Here is a 20,359-nt window from a genome sequence, read left to right as displayed (position 1 = left end):
TAACAGAATACACATTCTTTTCAAGGGCACATGAAATATTCACCAAGATAGGGGCGCCTGGGTGGCTCAGTCAGCTAAACGTCTGCCTGCAGCTCAGGTCATGATCTCAGGGATCGAGTCCTGCATCTCTGGGATGAGTCCTGTGTCTCTCTTAGGCTCCCCGTTTAGCAGGGAGTCTGCTTCTCCCTCTGCCTCTGCCCCTCCCGCCCCTTGTGTGCATTCTCTCTCTCTTAAATAAATAAATAAAATCTTTTAAAAAAAGAAAAAAAAAATATTCACCAAGATAGATAATAGGCTTGGCTAAAAAACAAGTCTTTTTTAAAAGGATATTTATATTTAAAAGGATATATTTATATTTAAAAGGAATAAAGTCTTATAGAAAATGTTCTCTGACCACAACTAAATTATATTGGAAATCACTAACAAAGATATTTGGAAAATTCTCAAATACTTGGAAATTAAACAACAGTAATAGATCATACCCATATGGTTTATGCCCATACCGATGGATCAAGGAAAACCTTACAAAAGGAATTCTAAAATATGAATAAGGATGGAAACACTACATATCAGAATTTGTGGAATGAAGCTATAACAATGCTTTGAGGAAAATTTATAGCTTTATATGCTTATATTAGAAAAGAAGAAAGACCAATAATCAATGATCTAAGTTTCCAAGTTAAGCAGCTAGAAAAAAGCATATCAAATCCAAAGTATGATGAAGGAAATAAGTTAATAGCAAAAGCCAATGAAATAGTAAATTAACAAAAATGAGAAGGAAATCAATGAAGTCAAAACCTGGTTCTTTGAAAAGACCAATAAAATTGAAAATCTAGCTAAATTAATGAGAGAGAGAGAGGAAGAAGAAAAAGGAGGAAGAGTGGGAAGAAGAAGAAAGACAGGACAATACAAATGAAAGAGAAGAAATCAGTACAGATCCTAGAGAGGAATGTAATAATAAAGGAATATCACGAGCAACTCTCTGCCAACAAATCTGACAACTCAGATGAAAAGGACAAGTTCCCGGAGAGACAAAAATTACCAAAAATGACTGTGGTGTAAGTCTCTAAGACTACCCCCTGGTTCCATGACTTGCTAGGAAGGTCAAAGGACTCAGTATACAGTTGTACTAATGACTAAGATTTATTACAGCAAAAGAATACAAAGCAAAAACAGCACAGGGAAAATGCATATCAGGGTGGAGTCTGCAGCAACCCAGGTGCAAACTTCCAAGAGTCCCATCCCAGTGGAGTCACACAGGAAATGCTTAATCCCTGCAGCAGTGAATTGTGACAAAAAGCGTGAATTTTCATCCACCAGGTAAGCTCATCAGAGATTCAGTGCTCAAGGTTTTTTTGGGTGCTGGTCATGCAGGCACTATCTGCCTAGCATGCACTAGAACTCCAGACTCCCAGTAAGAAAACAGATGTTCAGATAAACCACTATGTTTGACTAACAGTTTAGGCACAGTGAGCCACTCCTGGCAGTTAGGTAATGGTGGGGAACCTTCTCCAGATCCAAGTTTCCAGGTGTCAGTCAAGGGCCAACTTTATAAGCAGGCCTTTCTAAGGATAGCATTCACGGGCCTCTCTGTTAATTATTTTCTTCTGCACACCAACACAGGAAGAAATAGAGTGAACTGCCCTATAAATAATACTGAATTTGTTATTAAAAATATTCCCACAAAGAAAAAGCATAGATAGCTTCACTGGCAAATTCTATCTAATATTTAGTAAAGAATACCAATTCTACACAATACTCTTTCAGGAGGAGGGAACACATTCTAACTCATCTTATGAAGTCAGTATTACTCTGATATGAAAACCAGACCAAAAGAATACAAAGAAAGAACAAACAAAACCTACAGATCAGTATTCCTAATCAATGCAAAATCCTTAACATAGCATTAGCAAATTACATCCAGCCATTTATAAAAAAGAAAATACATATTTCAGGAATGCAAGGTTATTTTAAATTTGTAAATCAGTTACTGTAATTAATTGGTTAATAACCACATATTAAAAGGAATAAAGAAAAAAATTATTATCTCAATTAATACAGAAAAACCATTTCACAAAACTTAATACCCATTCATGATAAAAACTCAGCAAACTAGGAACAGAAGGAAACTTCCTCAATCTGAAAACATATACAAAAAACCTGTAGCTAACATCATATGAAATGGTAAAAGACTAAAAATTCTCCATCTGAAATGGAGGAACAAGGCAAGCAAGTCCACTGTCACAACTTTCATTCAACATTGTACTAGAGGGTCTTAGCTACTGTAATAAATTGAGAAAAAAGTTAAATTCATACAAAGCAGAAGGAAATAAAACTTCCTTAAATTCACAGATGACATGATAATGTACACAGAAAACCCAAAAATTAGGGGAAAAAAAACCCCTACCATTACAATAAATTTTAAAAGGTAACAGGATACAAGGTCAATGTATAAAAATCAAATTTTACTTCTATATACTAGCAAGAAACAATTAGAAAAATTAACTTTTAAAATACTGTTTATAGGGGCGCCTGGGTGGCTCAGTCGTTAGGCGTCTGCCTTCGGCTCAGGTCATGATCCCAGGGTCCTGGGATCGAGCCCCGCATCGGGCTCCCCGCTCCGCGGGAAGCCTGCTTCTCCCTCTCCCACTTCCCCTGCTTGTGTTCCCTCTCTCGCTGTGTCTCTCTCTGCCAAATAAATAAATAAAATCTTAAAAAAAAATAAAATAAAATAAAATACTGTTTATAATAGGATTCTAAAACATGAAACATTCAGGGATAAATTTCACAAAACATTTTAAAGACTTACACAATGAAAATTACAAAACATTTCTGAGAAAGATACTAAAGAATGTCTAAATAAATGTAAAGATATACCATGTTCATGAATTGGAGGACTCAATATAAGATGTCAATTCTTCACAAATTAATCTACAGATTCAACACAACCCAAAATCCCACAGACTTGTCTTTTAGAAATTGACAAACTGATTCTAAAAATTATCTGGAAATGCAAAGGACTTAGAATAGCCAAAACAATTTTGAAAAAGAAAAAAAAAATTCAAGGACTTGCACTACCACATTTAAGCCTTCTTACAAAGCTACAGCAATAAACACAGTGTTGTATACTGACTTAATGATAAACATATAATCAGTGGAACATAATAAAAGAATTCAGAAATAGATCCACACATATATTAGATCAACTAATTTTCAAAGAACATACCAAGGTACAATGAGAGAAAAAAGGTCTTTTTAAAAAAATGTGTGTATTGGAACAACTGGAAATCCATGTCCAAAAAATGACCCTCAATCTTTATATTATACTGTACACAAAAATTAACTGAAAATGTATCACAGACTACATTTTTTAAAAGTTGAAACACTGAAAATACAAAGCAGAGAGAAAATCATCAGTAATAGTCCTAATTTCTTTAAATTTTGTAGCCCCCAAACACTTGAACTTTACCTGGAACTTCTTGTCTTCCTCAAACTTCTTCTGATCACATAATTCATTGTAATGTTCTTGTAACTTAATATGAGTTTCTTTAAGTGATGATAACTCATTTTTAATTTCATTAATTTCTCCATTAAGTTCTTCAACCTAACATAAAATTTAACCAAAATGAACAGTTATGTAAATGTGTTTTGTATGGGGGCGCCTAGGTGGTTCAGTCAGTTGAGCATCAGACTCTTGGTTTCAGCTCAGGTCATGATCTCAGGGTCATGAGATTAAGCCCTGGGTTAGCCTCTGCACTCAGCAGGGAGTCAGCTTGAGATTCTCTCCCTCTCCCTCTGCCCCCCCCCCCCCCGCTCTCGTGCTCTCTCTCTCTCAAATAAATAAATCTATCTTTTAAAAAAATGTTTTGTATGGAGATATTTTATTAACACAAGCTTTTAGAAATAGTAAAAAAATAAAAATGATCCCAAACTAATTACTAATATTGAGAGCTACCATTTATTGAATTGGGCTGAGTACTTAATAATAATTTCATACTCATAAATATCCCCAATTTACAGGTGAGAAAGGTGAGGCTCACATATGTTTAAGTAATTTGCCAAGATCAGGTGGATATAGTCGGGATCCAAACCCAAAGCTAAATATATGGGTTGTATTCTTAACTACTACATTAACCGACCTCTTGTTACAAATGAAAAATTATTATTTTTAAAATTCTCTAAAAGTTACACCTTCATTACTTTCTTGAAGTTTTATTTTCTTGTTGCAAATCAGACATACAGATCTTAACTCAACTGACTGACGAGTATTGAGCACTAAGTAGTGCAAAAATAACTGACACTTCAGCCTAATATTTACATCTATAAATGGGGCTTTCACTGGCTATTTAAAATCTCATAATCTTTTTCTTGGGGGAGTACTCTTTCTTGGGAACCTCAAATATAAGACAAAGTAAGTGCCACTGAGTCCCTGTAGAGGCTAACAGACATGAACTCACCTATTACTTTCCCTTCATCTCATCTATTTTTAACCTTTGAAAGATCTATCTGTGCAAGGTCCTTCTTTTCCAAGGCTCAACTCTCCATGAGTTTTTTTATCCCATCCTTTCCTATCCCCCTCAAGGCCTAGTTCTAGCACTAATCTTTTCTCTGTTGCTTATTCACAATCCTTCCCACTATACCAGCATGTTCTCTTCAGCCTTACAAATAGAACTAGAACAAACAAACCTTACAAAAAGAATATGCTCTTCTGACAGCCTTAACTCATTTTTCTCCTTGACCCAATTACTGTCTCTCTCCTTTTTTTTTTTAAAGATTTTAGAGAGAGGAGAGAGTGTGCATAGGTTGGGGGAGGGGCAGAAGGAGAGAATCCTCAAGCAGAATCCCCACTGAGAGTGTTGCATGACGCAGGGCTCAATCTCACAACCCTGAGATCATGAACTGAGCTGATACCAAGAGTTGGACACTTAACGAACTGAGCCACCAGGCACCCCTCCCACTTCCTTAATATAAAAGTCCACACTTGACTACTTTCAAATTCTAACTTCCCATCACTCCTTAACAACCTGACTCGTGCCCTCACTGTTCTACAGATTTCCCCCCCACCCCACAGATATAACCTGCAAATTAGCAAAAGGATTTTTCCCAAGTTTCATATCATTTAACAGCTCTGTAGCATGACTATATTGACTACTTGTTCTTGGAACAGCCTCTTTTCTTTGTTTTCATGGTATTACTCTTCCTTTATCCTCCTACCTTTCTCACTGTTCTTACCAGGCTCCCCCTCCCACCCTGCCCCAACACACACACACACACCCTACTCTTTCTTTTTTTAGCCTTCTTCTATAGTTCTCCACTCCTTCAATAGATGATTATAACTAGACCTTGAAATTTTATCTTTATGCTAATAAACCTTAAATCTGTATCTCATCTCCCAACTTCTCTCCTAAGATTAGATTCATATTTCCAAATGCATAGTATGCATTTCAGGCTAGATGTCCTGCAGGCACTATACATTCAACAGCTTCCAAATTAAACACATTATTTTCATCTCCCAAATCTGCTTCTCCTTTCACATTTCTTATGTCAATTAATGACATTATCATTCTACTAGTTATACTAATCACAGAGTCATGTTTGACTCCTTTCTCCTTCTAATCTTTATTATATAAAAAATATCACTATCCTGACAATTCTACTTTTAAATGTTTTTTACATCTATTCCTCTTCTCTGTTCTCACTACTACTACCCTAATTCACACCCTCATGGGTTCAAGGTTAGATTATTTACAGTATTCTTGCTGGTCTCTCTCCATAAAGCCATCCTCCATACTGTTGTAAGAGTTATTTTTCTAAAACTCAGATCTGACTACGTCACTTCTCTGCTTTAATATTCTCAGTGGCTTTCCATTACTTATAAAATAAAATTCAACTTCCTTAGTAAGGAGCCTTTTGGAAGATGATCTCAACCTATTTTCCAATGTCACATTCCACATATCCTATGCTTTATTCAAATCAGACTGCTCATCACCCTTGAAAATGCAGTTTCATGCCTCCATGATTTTTCCCATTCTTTACTAAATGGAATGCCAACAAGATGGAAAGAGAAGTATAGGAAATGGGCACATATTGTTGGTGAAACCTTATTTATCTTTTGAGGCCAAACTAGTGTCATCTTTTCCCTAAAACTTTCTCCAACTTAGCTAAATGATAAGATTTATTTTGTTCTTTCACAGTGATTTGTTACTACTACTAAAACCACTCCATGCTATTGCGGTCAATTTCATAGTTATCTGTCCATTTGAATGTGAGCTCTTTATTGATCTTTGTATTTTAGGCATCTCTCAAAATCCAGTACCTAGAATAATGTCTAACACATAGTAGATGCTCAATAAATGGTGTGAATTGAATTCCTTTTGTGACCTGCCCTCTCCTCTAAATAATTTCTGAACATTCTCATTTATTGTCTTTTTGTCTATATATACCCATTACTATAAAACTAGTCAAATGAAAACAGATACACATACACTGTTCTTTGTAATATTTCAATGAATTTTAACTATACTGTCTAAAAATATTCACAAAATTTTATTTGTACAATATCTCTTTCACTGTTTTTTGGGGAAATAGCCGTTTGTATGATTCCATCTTATTTTTGTCTGTATCTTTTTAAGTTTTAAAAACCCATCTTGATCCAAACTCAGTAGGAATACTTTCACCGTTCTTCACTCAAGAATGGTGAAAAACTTACATAGAGATAGAAATACAATTAAAGAGTAGATCTGACCTCCCATTCAAGAAAACTCTTACATATAACCATAGCAGCTTTTTCTTTAAAAAAAAAGATTATTTATTTATTTGAGAGAGAGAGCGTGCGTAAGAGAGAGAGCATGAGCAGGGGGGAGGAGCAAGGGGAGAGGGAGAAGCAGACTCCCCACTGAGCAGGGAGCCTGATGGACTCAATCCCAGGACGCTGGTATCATGACCTGAGCTGAAGGCAGACGCTTAACCGACTGAGCCACCCAGGCACCCTCAGCTTTTTCTTACTTAACTATATTCTCTTTAGTGCTAAAGCATATTGAAGTGAAATGACTGTAGAAGCTAAAAAATCCTAAGACAAAACCAATTTCATACAAATTTATAGACTGGGGCCTCACCAGTGAAACTGAATGCATATTTTTCTTCATTCAATTGATTTTTTCCTTGTGGGAGGGGCATGGCTATGGTCTCAGGGAAAAATGAATTTTAATTTTCTAAGTGCAACTAATCTCTTTTTGGCATGGTTGACATATTTCCGTATATTCTCTTTTCACTTTACAGTTTTCGTTATCCTGACAGTACCATTTCCATGGTTTTTAAACATCGGGAATGAGAAGGAAGTGTTAAGATGCAATGTGAATTTGCTGAAGCTAAAATGAATATTACTATGCTTGTTGCTTAATAGTAAACTATAAAGAGTAAGCATTTTTTAGTATTCTGATGCAAGTAACTACAAAATACTTTTTGAGATTTGGACAAATCTTACTAAATTCATCAGTGAAGACTTGATCTCTCCAAAATACAAATTAAGGGAACATGTTAGCTGGGAATGAAGTGAAAACTCAAGAGTTACTTATATAACAATTTATATCAAAATTGTCTACAAGAAAATGTTTATCAAACTGGTATTTGGATATATATTAGTATAAAATATGTTACATTATTATAGTATTAGGAAAAATATAGCATAATTAGTATAATAGTCCAAAATATCATCTTTCCCAAAATATAGTTTTCATAAACTCATAGTGACTTTCTACTGTGTTAATTCTTTTAAAAGAATTGAAAGGAAATGAAAATACATATTAAAATAGAATAATCAATTTTGGGGTCTACCAATCTTTAAAGTGAACCTTTATATTTTACAACTTTAATTTATACCATTTCATACTTTTATCTACTTTACTAAAATGAAAATTTAGTGTAAAATAAATGGAATTAAGGAAACAGCTATGTTTATAACATATCAATTCTTTATGATAAAATGTTAATACTACAGAACTCAACTACTGTATACACGTTCTAAACATGGCTTTAATACAGCTCAACAAAACTGTTGAGGAAAGCTAAACAGATCAGCTAATAGTACCTATATAATTATTTTAATCATTTTCTAAAATACTATGTAATTGTTTTATGAAAAGATAAATTTTTTTGTCACATATGGGAAGTCATTCAAATTATATATATCAATATTTATATTATTATAAATATACACACATGCATATGTGTGATTTTTCATGCATGAAAGCATTATAGGCAGTTTTATTAAATTTAGCTTTTCAACAGCATTTACTTCTTGGAAATACAAGTTCAAGAAGAATATGTGTCTGACTTTATTCCTATATTATTTTTGCAATATTTTCTTAGCATTTAATAGTTATTTTAAATGTCTACAGCTACTTAAATTATTTTAATATTTTATTATTTAATAAACCTACATGCTTTTTCCAAGTTCCCAGTGCTTTCTCATGCTCATTTTGAAGATTAAGGAACTTTTCTTCATTTTCTTTTACCTTCTCCCTTTGCAGCTCATTATCTCTTTCAAGGGTCTGCAATAAAATTAATTATCCAAAAAATAATCAATACCACATTAATGAATTTTGATGTGTTTTATGTTGCTTGGACCTTTGCTTCTAACATGCTGAAAGTGCCATACAGATCAGTGATAATGTGCTATCTCAACAATAATTTTCATAAATTAACAGAAAGGTGCTTATAGTTTAGTTAACAGGAAATAGGGGGAGGTTATGAAAAAGAAATGGCTATAAAAGGGTATAAAAACATTGCCATTATTCAGTTTCACTGCATAAGTTTTAATGTTCTGAAAAAGTAATATAAAGTACAGCACTGAAAAATATGAAATGTAGCATAATCCAGCCTAACTCTACTACAAAATTTTAACTACCACAGAACATTTTTCCATATCTGTTTATTTTAGAAATTAACTGGCTAGAAAACCCTTAAATACAATTTTAATTTTTAATTTCAAATTAACACTTTTTTAGTACAGCTTCAATATTTACCATATTAACTTATTACTTCATAAATTAACATAATATAATCACTACTACACCACCCTCCCCCCCAAAAAAACCTTTAAGAGTAAAAATACTGTTTTCTAAGACAAGGGTTTTAAAGTTATTAAATTATTGTCACCAATATTACTAGGTTTCTTCAATGTCTGCTGATAATCCAAGTAAACTTCTGTAAAAAGATAAATAGTTAAGAACTCTACCTACATGTCTAATACATCTGGAATTAAGTTCACTTGTTTGTCATTATTAAAGTTATTTACATTCAGGGTAAACATTTCAAGCCACACAAAGGATACAGAAAGAAAGGTAACATGTCCTTCTATCAGCTCTCCAGTTCTCCTCCCCCAGAGGTAACCATTCTAACAGTTTCTTGTGTAGCCTTCCAGAAATTGTCTCTAAGCATACAAGTATATAAAATATATCTTTTTAAATACAGATGAGACCATACCGTACATATCATGTTCTTCTGCAATCTGTTTTTTCTTAAAAAAAAAAAAGAGTAGTTCTTGCTTACTTTCCATACCATGAAGTACAGATCTATCTCATTTTAAAGGCTTCATAGTATTCCATCTATTTAAAGAGTTCTCAATTATATCTAGAATACCAATACGTAATGACGTAATTATGTAAAATTATGGAAATACCTAATAAAAAGCATTTTACAGTTTTAACATTAAAATTCTCCTCTAGCACATAAAGAACATTATTGCACTTTGATAGCCTGCAATGAATACCTATTTTGCCTGCCTTTACTTCAAGATAATGTAAATATTTTTATAGAAGTCATGTGTTCTTCTTAATTTATAGGCAAATAATAGAGCAGTTTCTAAATATTTACAATGTGTTTATTTAATAGATGCTTACTGTTTTAACATTTTAACTAATTCAGTATCTATTTATACTGATAACACCATATTTTGGAAGATATACAAATCAAAGTTTAGAGGAGATGTGAGAGAATATACTACCGTATCTATTTAATAATAATAAATGACCAAGAGTATTATGTTCTTAAAACAGTGTACTAGATATGTCAATCATTTCCTGTCCGGACCCATACCCTCATCTAAAAGAAACTGCCTATATCAGATACTCTCATTTTTTAAAAAAAAGATTTTATTTATTTATTTGACAGAGGGACACAGCAAGAGAGGGAACACAAGCAGGGGGTAGTGGGAGAGGGAGAAGCAGGCTTCCCACTGACCAGGGAGCCCGATGCGGGGCTCGATCCCAGGACCCCGGGATCATGACCCAAGCCGAAGGCAGACGCTTAACGACTGAGCCACCCAGGCACCCCTCAGATACTCTCTGTTTCCACATTTGGGGACTTTCCATCCTTCCATTATAATTTGGACCTATTGCTCTTTCAGTTTGCCACACTGATCAGGTGACCTCTGAGGATTTCCTTCCCTCCTCTGGGGTTGGTCTCTTGGTTCCTAGATCCTATTGTTTCCTCTTTCCTGGTTTATTCCCTTGTCTTAGTAAAGCAAACCTTCCATCACTTCTTGATAAAGGAGGCACAGATGGCACATTTTTTGAGGCCCTCCATGTCTGAAAATATCTTTTTTCTACCAACACATAACAATTCATTTGGCTGAATACAGTACAATTTTGCTTTAGAAATCAATTTCTTGTGGTGTCTGGGTGGCTTGGTCAGTTGAGCTTCCAAATCTTGATTCTGGCTCAGGTCATGATCTCAGGGTCATGAGACTGAGCCCCATGTAGGGCTCCACACTCAGCGAGGAGTATCCTTGTTCCTCTCCCTCCCCCTCTACTCCCCCCCCTTCCCTGTCTCTCAAATAAATAAACAAAATGTTAAAAAAAATTGATCTCTCTCCAACCACTGAAGGCATGGTTCTATTATCTTCTATCTTCCAGCACTACCAGTGAGAAGCCTGAAGTCATTATGTTGCCGTTCTTATTCTTAATCCTTTGTATGTGACCTAATTCTTTTTTCCACAGAGTTTTAGAATCTTCTCTTTTAGCATAAAATTTCATAATGATATACATTGGTTTTGAGCAAAACAAACTCAAATTCTTCAGTTCTAGGTTACATTCTCATATTATTTCTTTGGTCATCTCCTCTCCTTCCATTTTCCCTGTTCTCTCTGAAACTCATTAGACCTCTTGGACTGAATCCCTAATATTCTTTCCCTTCTGTTTTCCATCTTCTTGTCTTTTGATTCTACTTTCTAGAAGACTATCTCAATATTACCCTCCAAACTTTTCACTGTACTTTTTATGTCTGCTAAAATATTTAAAGTTTCTCTTTAATTCTGAGTGTTTCTTTTTCTGAAGACTCCTAATTCTTGTTTTTATGGATTAATAAATATATTTCTCTTAATAGTGTGTATTTTCTTAGTTTCTCTAAATTTTTTTTTTCATTACCCTGTTCATTTTGTCTGATTTGCATGGCAGAGACTTTCTTCAAGTGCCCAGTGATCCTTAACTGCATGTTCATATTCAGAATGAAGTATTAAAAAGCTGGTTGAAAGTTTTGTCAAATGATGGGCTTCACTGTAGGTTGATCTGGTTGAGCAATTTCACCGGGAGCACTTCACTGGAACAGCCTGAGCAAGTTAGTTCCCCCAGAGAGGAAATTTCATTCTCCTGTCTGGAAGTGGTAAAGCTAGCTGTCCTCTAAATGGGGAAACAGAGCAGGGAGGTCTCAGATTTCAGTATTTAGATTTCCACCCTGTTTTCAATATAATTCTCTCAGTAACATATCGGTAAATTGGCTCTAAAAATTTTTTTTACAGCATTTGTCAATTTTAAACATTCCAACCAAGGGCAATTTCAAGCCACCACTAGTTTTACAACCAGCTCGCAAAATGACAACAGCTTTAACAACCAGCCCTCCCTGGTATAAGCTGTCCCAAGAATACTACTGGATTTCCCAACCTCAGTTGTCCCTCAAACTCTCCAACATAAATTTCCAATCTTCTGCCAAGTAGAAGACAGGCAGTGCTTTTTTGTGCAGGGTAGGGAAGAGAATTGGGAGGTAAGATAGCTTCTAGCTTTTTATATAGACCTTCTAGCTCTTGGCTTCCACTGCACATCCACTTCTAGAGACACATGATGCTGCAATTCCTGAGCATTCCTGCACCTTTGACTGGAGTTTCTACTTTCTTTCATTTGCTAAGTAAATTACTAATTTTCCATTTGGTTCCCACTTAAAACTTAATTTTTATTGTTTCTTCTCTTTATTTACTTGTCCTTGTGGATTTATTAATGTCATTTTATTACAGTTTCAGAAGGAAATAGAAGTTAATGTGTAGGTTCAATTCAACATGTTTAACCAGAAGCCCAGATCTGGCAATATCTGAACTTACAAAGATTCTGAATTTATTCATTTTTAATCATTCATTAATTTAATAAAATTTAATGAGCTCCTACTGTGTGCCAGATACTCTTTTAGGCTCTTAATGCTACATGCATGAAACTGTTACTGTTCTCGTGGAATTTAGACTTTATCAGAAAATTATTTGTATCTGGATTAACAAACCCAAAAACCATTCTGAAAAAAATGAATATTGCAGCAAGTCAAAATAAAATCATCTGTTAATGTTTTAATATACCAAAAACGAAGTAATTTAACCCTGGCTAATACTATTACTACAGGAGCAAACTAAGTAAATTATTCTGGTTAAACACTATGACTACAGCAGCAGAACTACACTACGTTTAGACTAAACTATAATTAAATCATAGTAGAAAATATTCTCTCTCATGGGAATTCAGGTCTCTATGCTCCAAACTGTACTATTAAAAAAACGAGACAGATGACAGCATGATTGCAGAGCACTGAAAAAAAGTAGGCCATTATGAAGAGTAATGATCCCTTTTAACACAGGTAGAATTAGAATGCTCCTCAAGAAAAACACTTGAGATATCTACGCAGCATAATCTTCAGCAACAGTTCAACACTAATATTTTGTTATACTATATATCAGTGGTTCTCCAACACCAGTCTATAAACAAGTACTGATCCATGACAAAATTTCACTAGTTAATGGCAAACAAAGTCTATACAAGTCACCAAATGTCTTTTCTTGTAAAGGACTGTATCTATTCAGAGATTATACCCTTAATATGTGGCATTAAAATATTCTTTTTTATAAAATAAAAGTGAGGACAGATGGTGTTGCTTATTTTTAATGTCCTTACTTATCAAAATAAAAAGCTGACAATTCTATCTTGTTCTTGTCAATACTTTTCATGAAATTTCCATATGAAATCTAGTTTCTCTATGTACTATCAAGGCTCAAATAATAATGGTGCTAGTTAAATAGGCATCTGGATTATCTAAGATATTGGCACTTAGAGGTAAAAGATCCTGGGACCATAGTTAGAGTCTTCGTTAACTCAAAGAAACACGTGACTGTATGTCTCTGTGACTACTGCACACTCCACAGAATTCAACAACACATAAACGTTGCATTTAGAGCTCGTGAAGGGTAATTTAAAAGTCGTGGTTTTAGAATAAGTGATCTAACAAAGGTGGCAGTCTCACCGATCTAGGAAGAATACAATAACATTGTAGTGTTGTAGAAACGGTGTTAGAGTAGAATCAGGTCAAAAATTTAATTTTGGGGGGCGCCTGGATGGCTCAGTCATTAAGCATCTGCCTTCAGCTCAGGTCATGATCCCAGAGTCCTCGGGTCAAGCCCCACATCGAGCTCCCTGCTCGGCAGGAAGCCTGCTTCTACCTCTCCCACTCCTCCTGCTTGTGTTCCCTCTCTCGCTCTCTCTCTCTCAAATAAATAAATAAAATCCTAAAAAAAAATTTAATTTTGGGTTTGCCACTAATTAGGAAGCCTTGAACTATATCGTTCACACTTTTTGGATCTCTAGTTCACCATGAAATGAAATGATGGGATTGGCTGTTCACTAACATTTTGTTCATCCTAAAAAATCTGTTTCAACTCCTTTAAATGGACAAGAAAACAATCCTGATAACTGCTACTCCATAAAGAATTTGGGTAAATTCTATTCTATGTTTCTTGGGAGAAGGTTCAAAGTATTAGAGAAAGTCCCACTCATCTATCTGTAGGGTGGGTAAAGGACGTGGGGGGATACTTGCTTATAACTGGACTTTCAGAGAAATTTTTTCACTAGTCTTACTGGAGGAGGTGAAAAGGGGAAGAGGAAGGAAGAGTTTGATGCCAGAATGCTTCTTCCTTCTCCCAGGTCTAAGTTTTACAGTATTGGGGGCAGGCAAGAGAAATGAAGAGGGCAAAACTCTCTTTACATGATTAGTCAAAGAACATCAATGGTGAGGAGACAAATCTTGCATTGTTCAGGTTAAGTGTGGTTCCATTCAATGATGATGAAGTCAGTATAATTTGTGGGGCCCAATGCAAGATGAAAAAAGCAGGGAAAACGCACTATTAAAGGTACTAAAATACAAAACCTTTTCCTTCCTCCATGGTTACCGCACCCCCCCCCCTTCTTTCTCTCCCTGTCAACTTATCATGGTGTTTTTTATTTTCTATTTAATGTCATGGATCCCTGGGCAGGGGGATATTCACAGGGCAAATGCAGATCTTCACAGATGCCTAAGGGCCTCATCACACAACTCAGAATAAGCAAGATCCACCAGCTATGGGGTTCTACCTCCTGCAAGTTACTAGACCCATGTACTATGCCCTGGCTGGAGGTGGGGAAGTCAATCTTTCTTTCCCATGGGACCTCTGCCCCAATCCATGGCAGATGGGTAACCCCCAATCCACAGCAACTGCCAGGCAGGGATATACCTCAGTATCTGGATTGAGGACTGACTCCCTGCCAAGTCATCTACCTAATGTGCCAACACACTGCCAACCTGAGACAGGATGCTGTAGGGCACATGCAATGGACCCAGACCCTCCCTGTTATATTTAGGCCTCCACCAAAAGTAAGGAACAACAGTAGAACACAGACCTTTCCCCACCAATGTGACCACAACAGTGGTGGGGCAGATGCAAAGAGGATGAGGCCAGGCAGGGCCCAGGATAACAAAGCCAGCAGTCAAAAACTGGTCCTACGAGGCAGCAGGAGACAGAGAAAGTTTAGGCTCTAAGCCCCTAATGCATGCTCCATTTTCCCATCAGACTTAATTTACAAAACATAAATTCAGAGACAAAAATTAATAAAAATTTCAGGGCGCCTGGGTGGCTCAGTCGTTAAGCGTCTGCCTTCGGCTCAGGTCATGATCCCAGGGTCCTGGGATCGAGCCCCGCGTCGGGCTCCCTGCTCCACGGGAGGCCTGCTTCTCCCTCTCCCACTCCCCCTGCTTGTGTTCCCTCTCTCGCTGTGTCTCTTTGCCAAATAAATAAATAAAATCTTTAAAAAAAAATTAATAAAAATTTCAAGAGAATGAACACAGAATGTTAAGCCTGAAGCACAAAGCCCTTCTGAGTATGGATCCCCATGCAACTGCACTGATTACATACCCAGGAAGTTGGCCTTGGCCTCCACTGATAGTGGTCTTTACATGGGAGGCAACTGTAGTTTTCTTGAGAAATGTTCAGCTTCACCTTCATTACCAAGAATCCCTTCAGAGGAGCACAAATATCTTCCACTAGTCACCCCAGTGGAACACGTGCCCAGCTCCTTCTCTTGAATTGGACATCCCATCACTTGGCCAGTGGCACACAGGACAATTTCTGTCCTTCCACTAACCTCCATGTTCCTTCATGTGGAGCCAAGAAACCACCAAAGTTCTCTCTTCTGCACCTTTCCTGGGCCATAGAGTATCAGAACAAGGATAATACACTTCAAGCCCCATTGGTACATATCACTCCAAAAACTTTTGTCCTTAAAATCTCTGGACCATAACTGTGCACTAGTCTATATGTTCTTGGTATAATTCCAAACTTCAAGAAACATATGCCAAGTTCTTCCACATGAACTTATCACATTTTACTCTACTGGCAACACCAGAGTGGACCTTTGAGTTTCTACAGCATCTCAAGCATCCATCTACAAAACAAGATGGCACTTCCCCTTTTTGTACCCCAGTCTTTACATGATTTTCACATAGACTCCTTCATTTAGCTTGTGAAGGAAAATGTACTCCCACTCCCAACTAGGGATGTAATAGAAAAGCCTCTCTTATTGAACTCCCACTCCCAAGACATCAGTGATGATAACTTCTTCCCCCCTCCAATCATTTTTTTGGACCTGCCCTTAATTTCTGGAAATTCACTAACTACTCTCTTCTATTTTCAGTTTTGGTCTTGGTCACAATTCTAAGACAAAGAAAAAAAAAATCCCATCCAATCTTTTACAAAATTAAGTCAGATACTTGATAAAATTGAACATTTAAATAGTAACTTAAATGTTAAAAAAAAATACATTCATTACCAAGTTGATGAAGGCCATATCTTATCCCTAAAATTCAAAATGATCTCAGATAAAGTTGGGCAGATAAATGCAACTAGACAGGTAAAGCTCATTAAATGGAAATATACTATCTATATCACTATATACAACCTGATTATTTTCTTTTAACACCTTCAACTTTGCTTCCAGTTCAGTACTAACTTGAGTTTGATGCTGAAGTAACTGTTGCATATGCTGGAAAGAAATGACGATATCCTTTAAAAAAGTATAAATATGATATATCAGTTGGAAGAATTTTAAGATTGTAGGTATGTTTCTAAATTAATTCTTAAACTAGATTTTCTAATTTCTTAACTTATCTTTACAGTTTAATTTTAACACCATAATAAGACAGTGAAATAAACTAGTACCACATTTTACTAACTTAATATACAAAATAATTACATTATATGACTTCTTACAAAGTACTATATCCAAGAGTTTTTCAAATAACTAACAGTTTTTTTAAATTATGAGACACTACTGGAAAGTGTAAAGAATTTAAAACCAAAACTTTTGTTGGCTTGTCTTAAAAACAGAAAATCTATCACTCCTGAAATGTCATATTGCTAATGAGCTAGGATGTCATAGTATGTATTCAGAATGAAATGGACGAAAAGCAGAAAAAAAAAAAGAAACAGGAGAACTTTTCTTTCACAGACCTTTTTTAAATAGAAGAATTATAAATACCAAATAAATTCAAATGAGGGTATAACATCCTATAAATGCATGCTCTAAGCATACATATATTTCAATAATTATCTGCTAGGGTACCAATAGTCTGAACTATCAAGGAAAAAACTGATTTATTTTTATTCTATTTATTCATTAAATATTTTAATGTAATATTTTCCAACTTTATTAAGATATAATTGACATATAACATTCTGTAAACTCAAGTTGTACAACATGATTTGATACATATATATAGTGCTAAATGATTACCCTAATAAGATTAATTAACATCTCTATCACTTCACATAATTACCATTTTTGTGTGTGATGAGATTATTTATGATCTACTCTCTTAACAACTTTCAAATATATAACACAGTTTTGTTAACTAAAACCATCATGCTGTTCATTAAACTCCCGGAACTTACTCATCTTATACCTGAAGTCTGTACCCTTGGATGAACATCTCCCCATTCCTTGGATTTATTTTTTAATGGAGCATATGTGAGACCCGGTTAAAAAGGTACACTTGTATCCATTCAATAGGCCCTAACTGAGTGCTTACTATGTGCCAGGAACTGACCTAGACATGATTCCATTTGTTATTTAACTTAATTTCTTTATTTCCCACATTATACCTGCTTTTAAAAATATTTACTGGCTCTCAAAATATCTTATGATTGCTTGCCTTTTTTTCTTCTTGAATATGTGTGATCTCTTCATTAATCTTCTTATTTAATTCCAACTCCTTTAAAAAATTGAGTAATTTTAAAGTTATGATATAAAATTCAGCAAATTCTACATTTCATTCAGTGCTCAATACATTTAGGAGAGTCAGGAACCCTTCTCCTACCCCAGAGTACCAACATTCGTTTGCTGGTGAAGCAGTGGCTCCTAGTGAAATAAAGGTGGTACGAGACACCCAGCACCGGCTGCTGTGCAAATTTATAAATATTCACGTTAAAAAATTACAAAATTCCTCATCTCCAAAAGCTTTTCTGGAGACACCTCTGTACCATAGATTACCTGACATTATATGAAAGTGGAAACAAAATGGTTATAGACAAATTTTGTCCTAAATTCTTGCTGATAATGGCAAAAATTACCTAATAACAAAAAATAATTCGCAATATCTTTTTTTACTATGTATATTAACTTTACAAAGAAGGAACATTTTTATATTATAAACCTGAAATTCTCGTTTTACGAAAACAATTATATAAACATGAATACATTTAATTAAATACCATGTTGAGTCTTTCTTGAAGTTCTTGGAATTTTTGTTCTTTAATTGTTAAATGGATGTTTTCTTCTCCCATCTTATGTTGACATGTGACCTTGGACTTTATCAAGTCTGACGTAACTTGTTTTAGTTCCTTAACATAAGAAATATAAACAGTAAGTTCAGTATAAACATTTCATCAAAGCAAGGTATTTTCTGACAGTTTTAAAGTCCATTTTAAACCTATCATTATAATTTACTGTATTTCACATATCAAGATAATACTACTGGTCCATCAAGGTCTATTTCCCCTAGTTCCCTTGCAAGATAATTAGCCAAGGTGGGAATGCTACAGGGATAGAATGCATGATTTTTTTCCCTTAAAAAGAGCTAACTTCCCTTAAAAAGATACTAACCAAATGAACTAACCAACCAGAAGTAGGGTGTTTTCAACTTATTTAACAAAAATCTTCTGAGATAAAAAAAATAATAAAAGATTATCAATCTCCAAGTTCATTAGCATCTAATAAGAAAAATTTGTGCGAGAAATAATCATAATCTAATGTGATGAGTGCTGTATTACAGAAATGTATAGAAGCATAAATAAAGAAAGAGATTGGTGGAGGGCATCAAGAAGGCATTATTAGGAAAAGTGTTTTCTGAATTGAGTCTTTAAAGATAAACTTGCAAAGAGGACAAAAATGTAGACATTCTAGACAAAAAGACTGTACGTGCACAAACGTGCAGAAACACGAAAGAGTATGGCACTTTTCAGGGAAACAGAATAGATTGTGGCCGGAGCTACTATGTAATGGATGAGGGGGAGGAGCAGAGTATTCATGGTTGTGGCTAGAAATCTGACAGGATTCAAATATTGAAAGGGATTTGTAGGCCAAGCTAAAAAGAGCTTTAATTTTATCCTATAGGCAATGAGGAATTAATCATTGAAGGATTTTGAGTAGGAGAAAGACATAAAATTTGTAATTCAGAAAAATAACTCTAGCATCATTACAGATTATTAGAATTGAGGAAGATACAAAAGAAGTCTTCATTTGTGAAGTTACATATTCACTTAGCTTAACAGATATCATCCAAACACATTATAATTCTAAAATACCAACTTCTAAATTGGTGTGTAATTTATTTTTCTGCTGTTCTGTGTATACTGACTATATTAAATACTCAAGAATCCGATTTTCACATTCTTAACTACACAGTATCTGAACTCCCTTTGAATTTTGGAGGAATTCTACATTATAAAAGTCCACTGTCCATAGAGGAGCCAGAAATGCCAGATACTAGTTTTATAAGCATGAGGCCAGATTCTGCTAATCAGATGCACCTGTCCCGGATATTGGATCAGGAAGCAGTAGCACAAAGAACAAGAACTGTTGCAAATCCTTCTGTTGTAGGCTTTAGGGGCAATGCTAGTAACAACACATTTCCATGGACAACAATGGTACCGCTGTAGGAGCGGCATCCACTACAGTCAACAGTGACAGTACAACCTACAGTGTACTAATATACTTTAGTTTTTCAAAGATTGTATGTAAGAACTGAATAAATAACAAAAAACTCTTTTGTAGAAAAAAGTTAATTCATTAGGGTGGTAGATTACAGGAAATTGTTATTTTCTTCATTGTACTGATTAGTATTTTCTCTTTCTTCTAAAGTAAACACGTATTTCTTAAGTATCAGTGTATAGGATATATATATATCCTATATACAATATATACTATATATATATAGTGTAGTATATAATAGTATATTAAGCTATGGAAACAGGGGCAATCACTTAGAGTTATTAGTTAGAAGAAAGAAGATGGCAAATGACTGGGTCCTAAAGAACTCCAACACTCATAGATTACAGAAGAAGCTAATATAGAAAGCTGAGAAGTACAGTCAACTGAGGTAGGTGGCAAATCAAAAGTGTAATACTCAGGAAGCTGAAAAAGGAGCAGCAGAAAATAGGGCTGCCAATACCTCCAGAGTTCTACATGTTCTAGCTTCAGATGCCACATAAAAACTCACCCAATTATAACTCAATACCTAGTTCAAAATC

At 35.0% G+C, this 20,359-nt stretch overlaps 1 protein-coding gene across 1 annotated transcript in view; it reads right to left on the bottom strand.

Moving 5' to 3' along the window:
• CCDC73 (coiled-coil domain containing 73) overlaps nt 1–20,359 on the bottom strand; it is a 116,435-nt gene that overhangs the window by 14,803 nt on the left and 81,273 nt on the right. Inside the window, exons 9-13 of the mRNA XM_036086374.2 lie at nt 18,323–18,451; nt 17,764–17,823; nt 16,512–16,616; nt 8,439–8,549; nt 3,470–3,604 (exon numbers count right to left, since the gene is read on the bottom strand). Coding sequence (XP_035942267.2) covers nt 3,470–3,604; nt 8,439–8,549; nt 16,512–16,616; nt 17,764–17,823; nt 18,323–18,451 — 540 coding nt within the window. The remainder of the gene's footprint in view (nt 1–3,469; nt 3,605–8,438; nt 8,550–16,511; nt 16,617–17,763; nt 17,824–18,322; nt 18,452–20,359) is intronic.

The sequence above is a fragment of the Halichoerus grypus genome, chromosome 11, assembly GCF_964656455.1.
Source record: "Halichoerus grypus chromosome 11, mHalGry1.hap1.1, whole genome shotgun sequence".
Taxonomy (NCBI): Eukaryota; Metazoa; Chordata; class Mammalia; order Carnivora; family Phocidae; genus Halichoerus; species Halichoerus grypus.
Note: the sequence above shows the minus strand (reverse complement) of the source record. Positions and strands in the feature narration are given on the sequence as shown.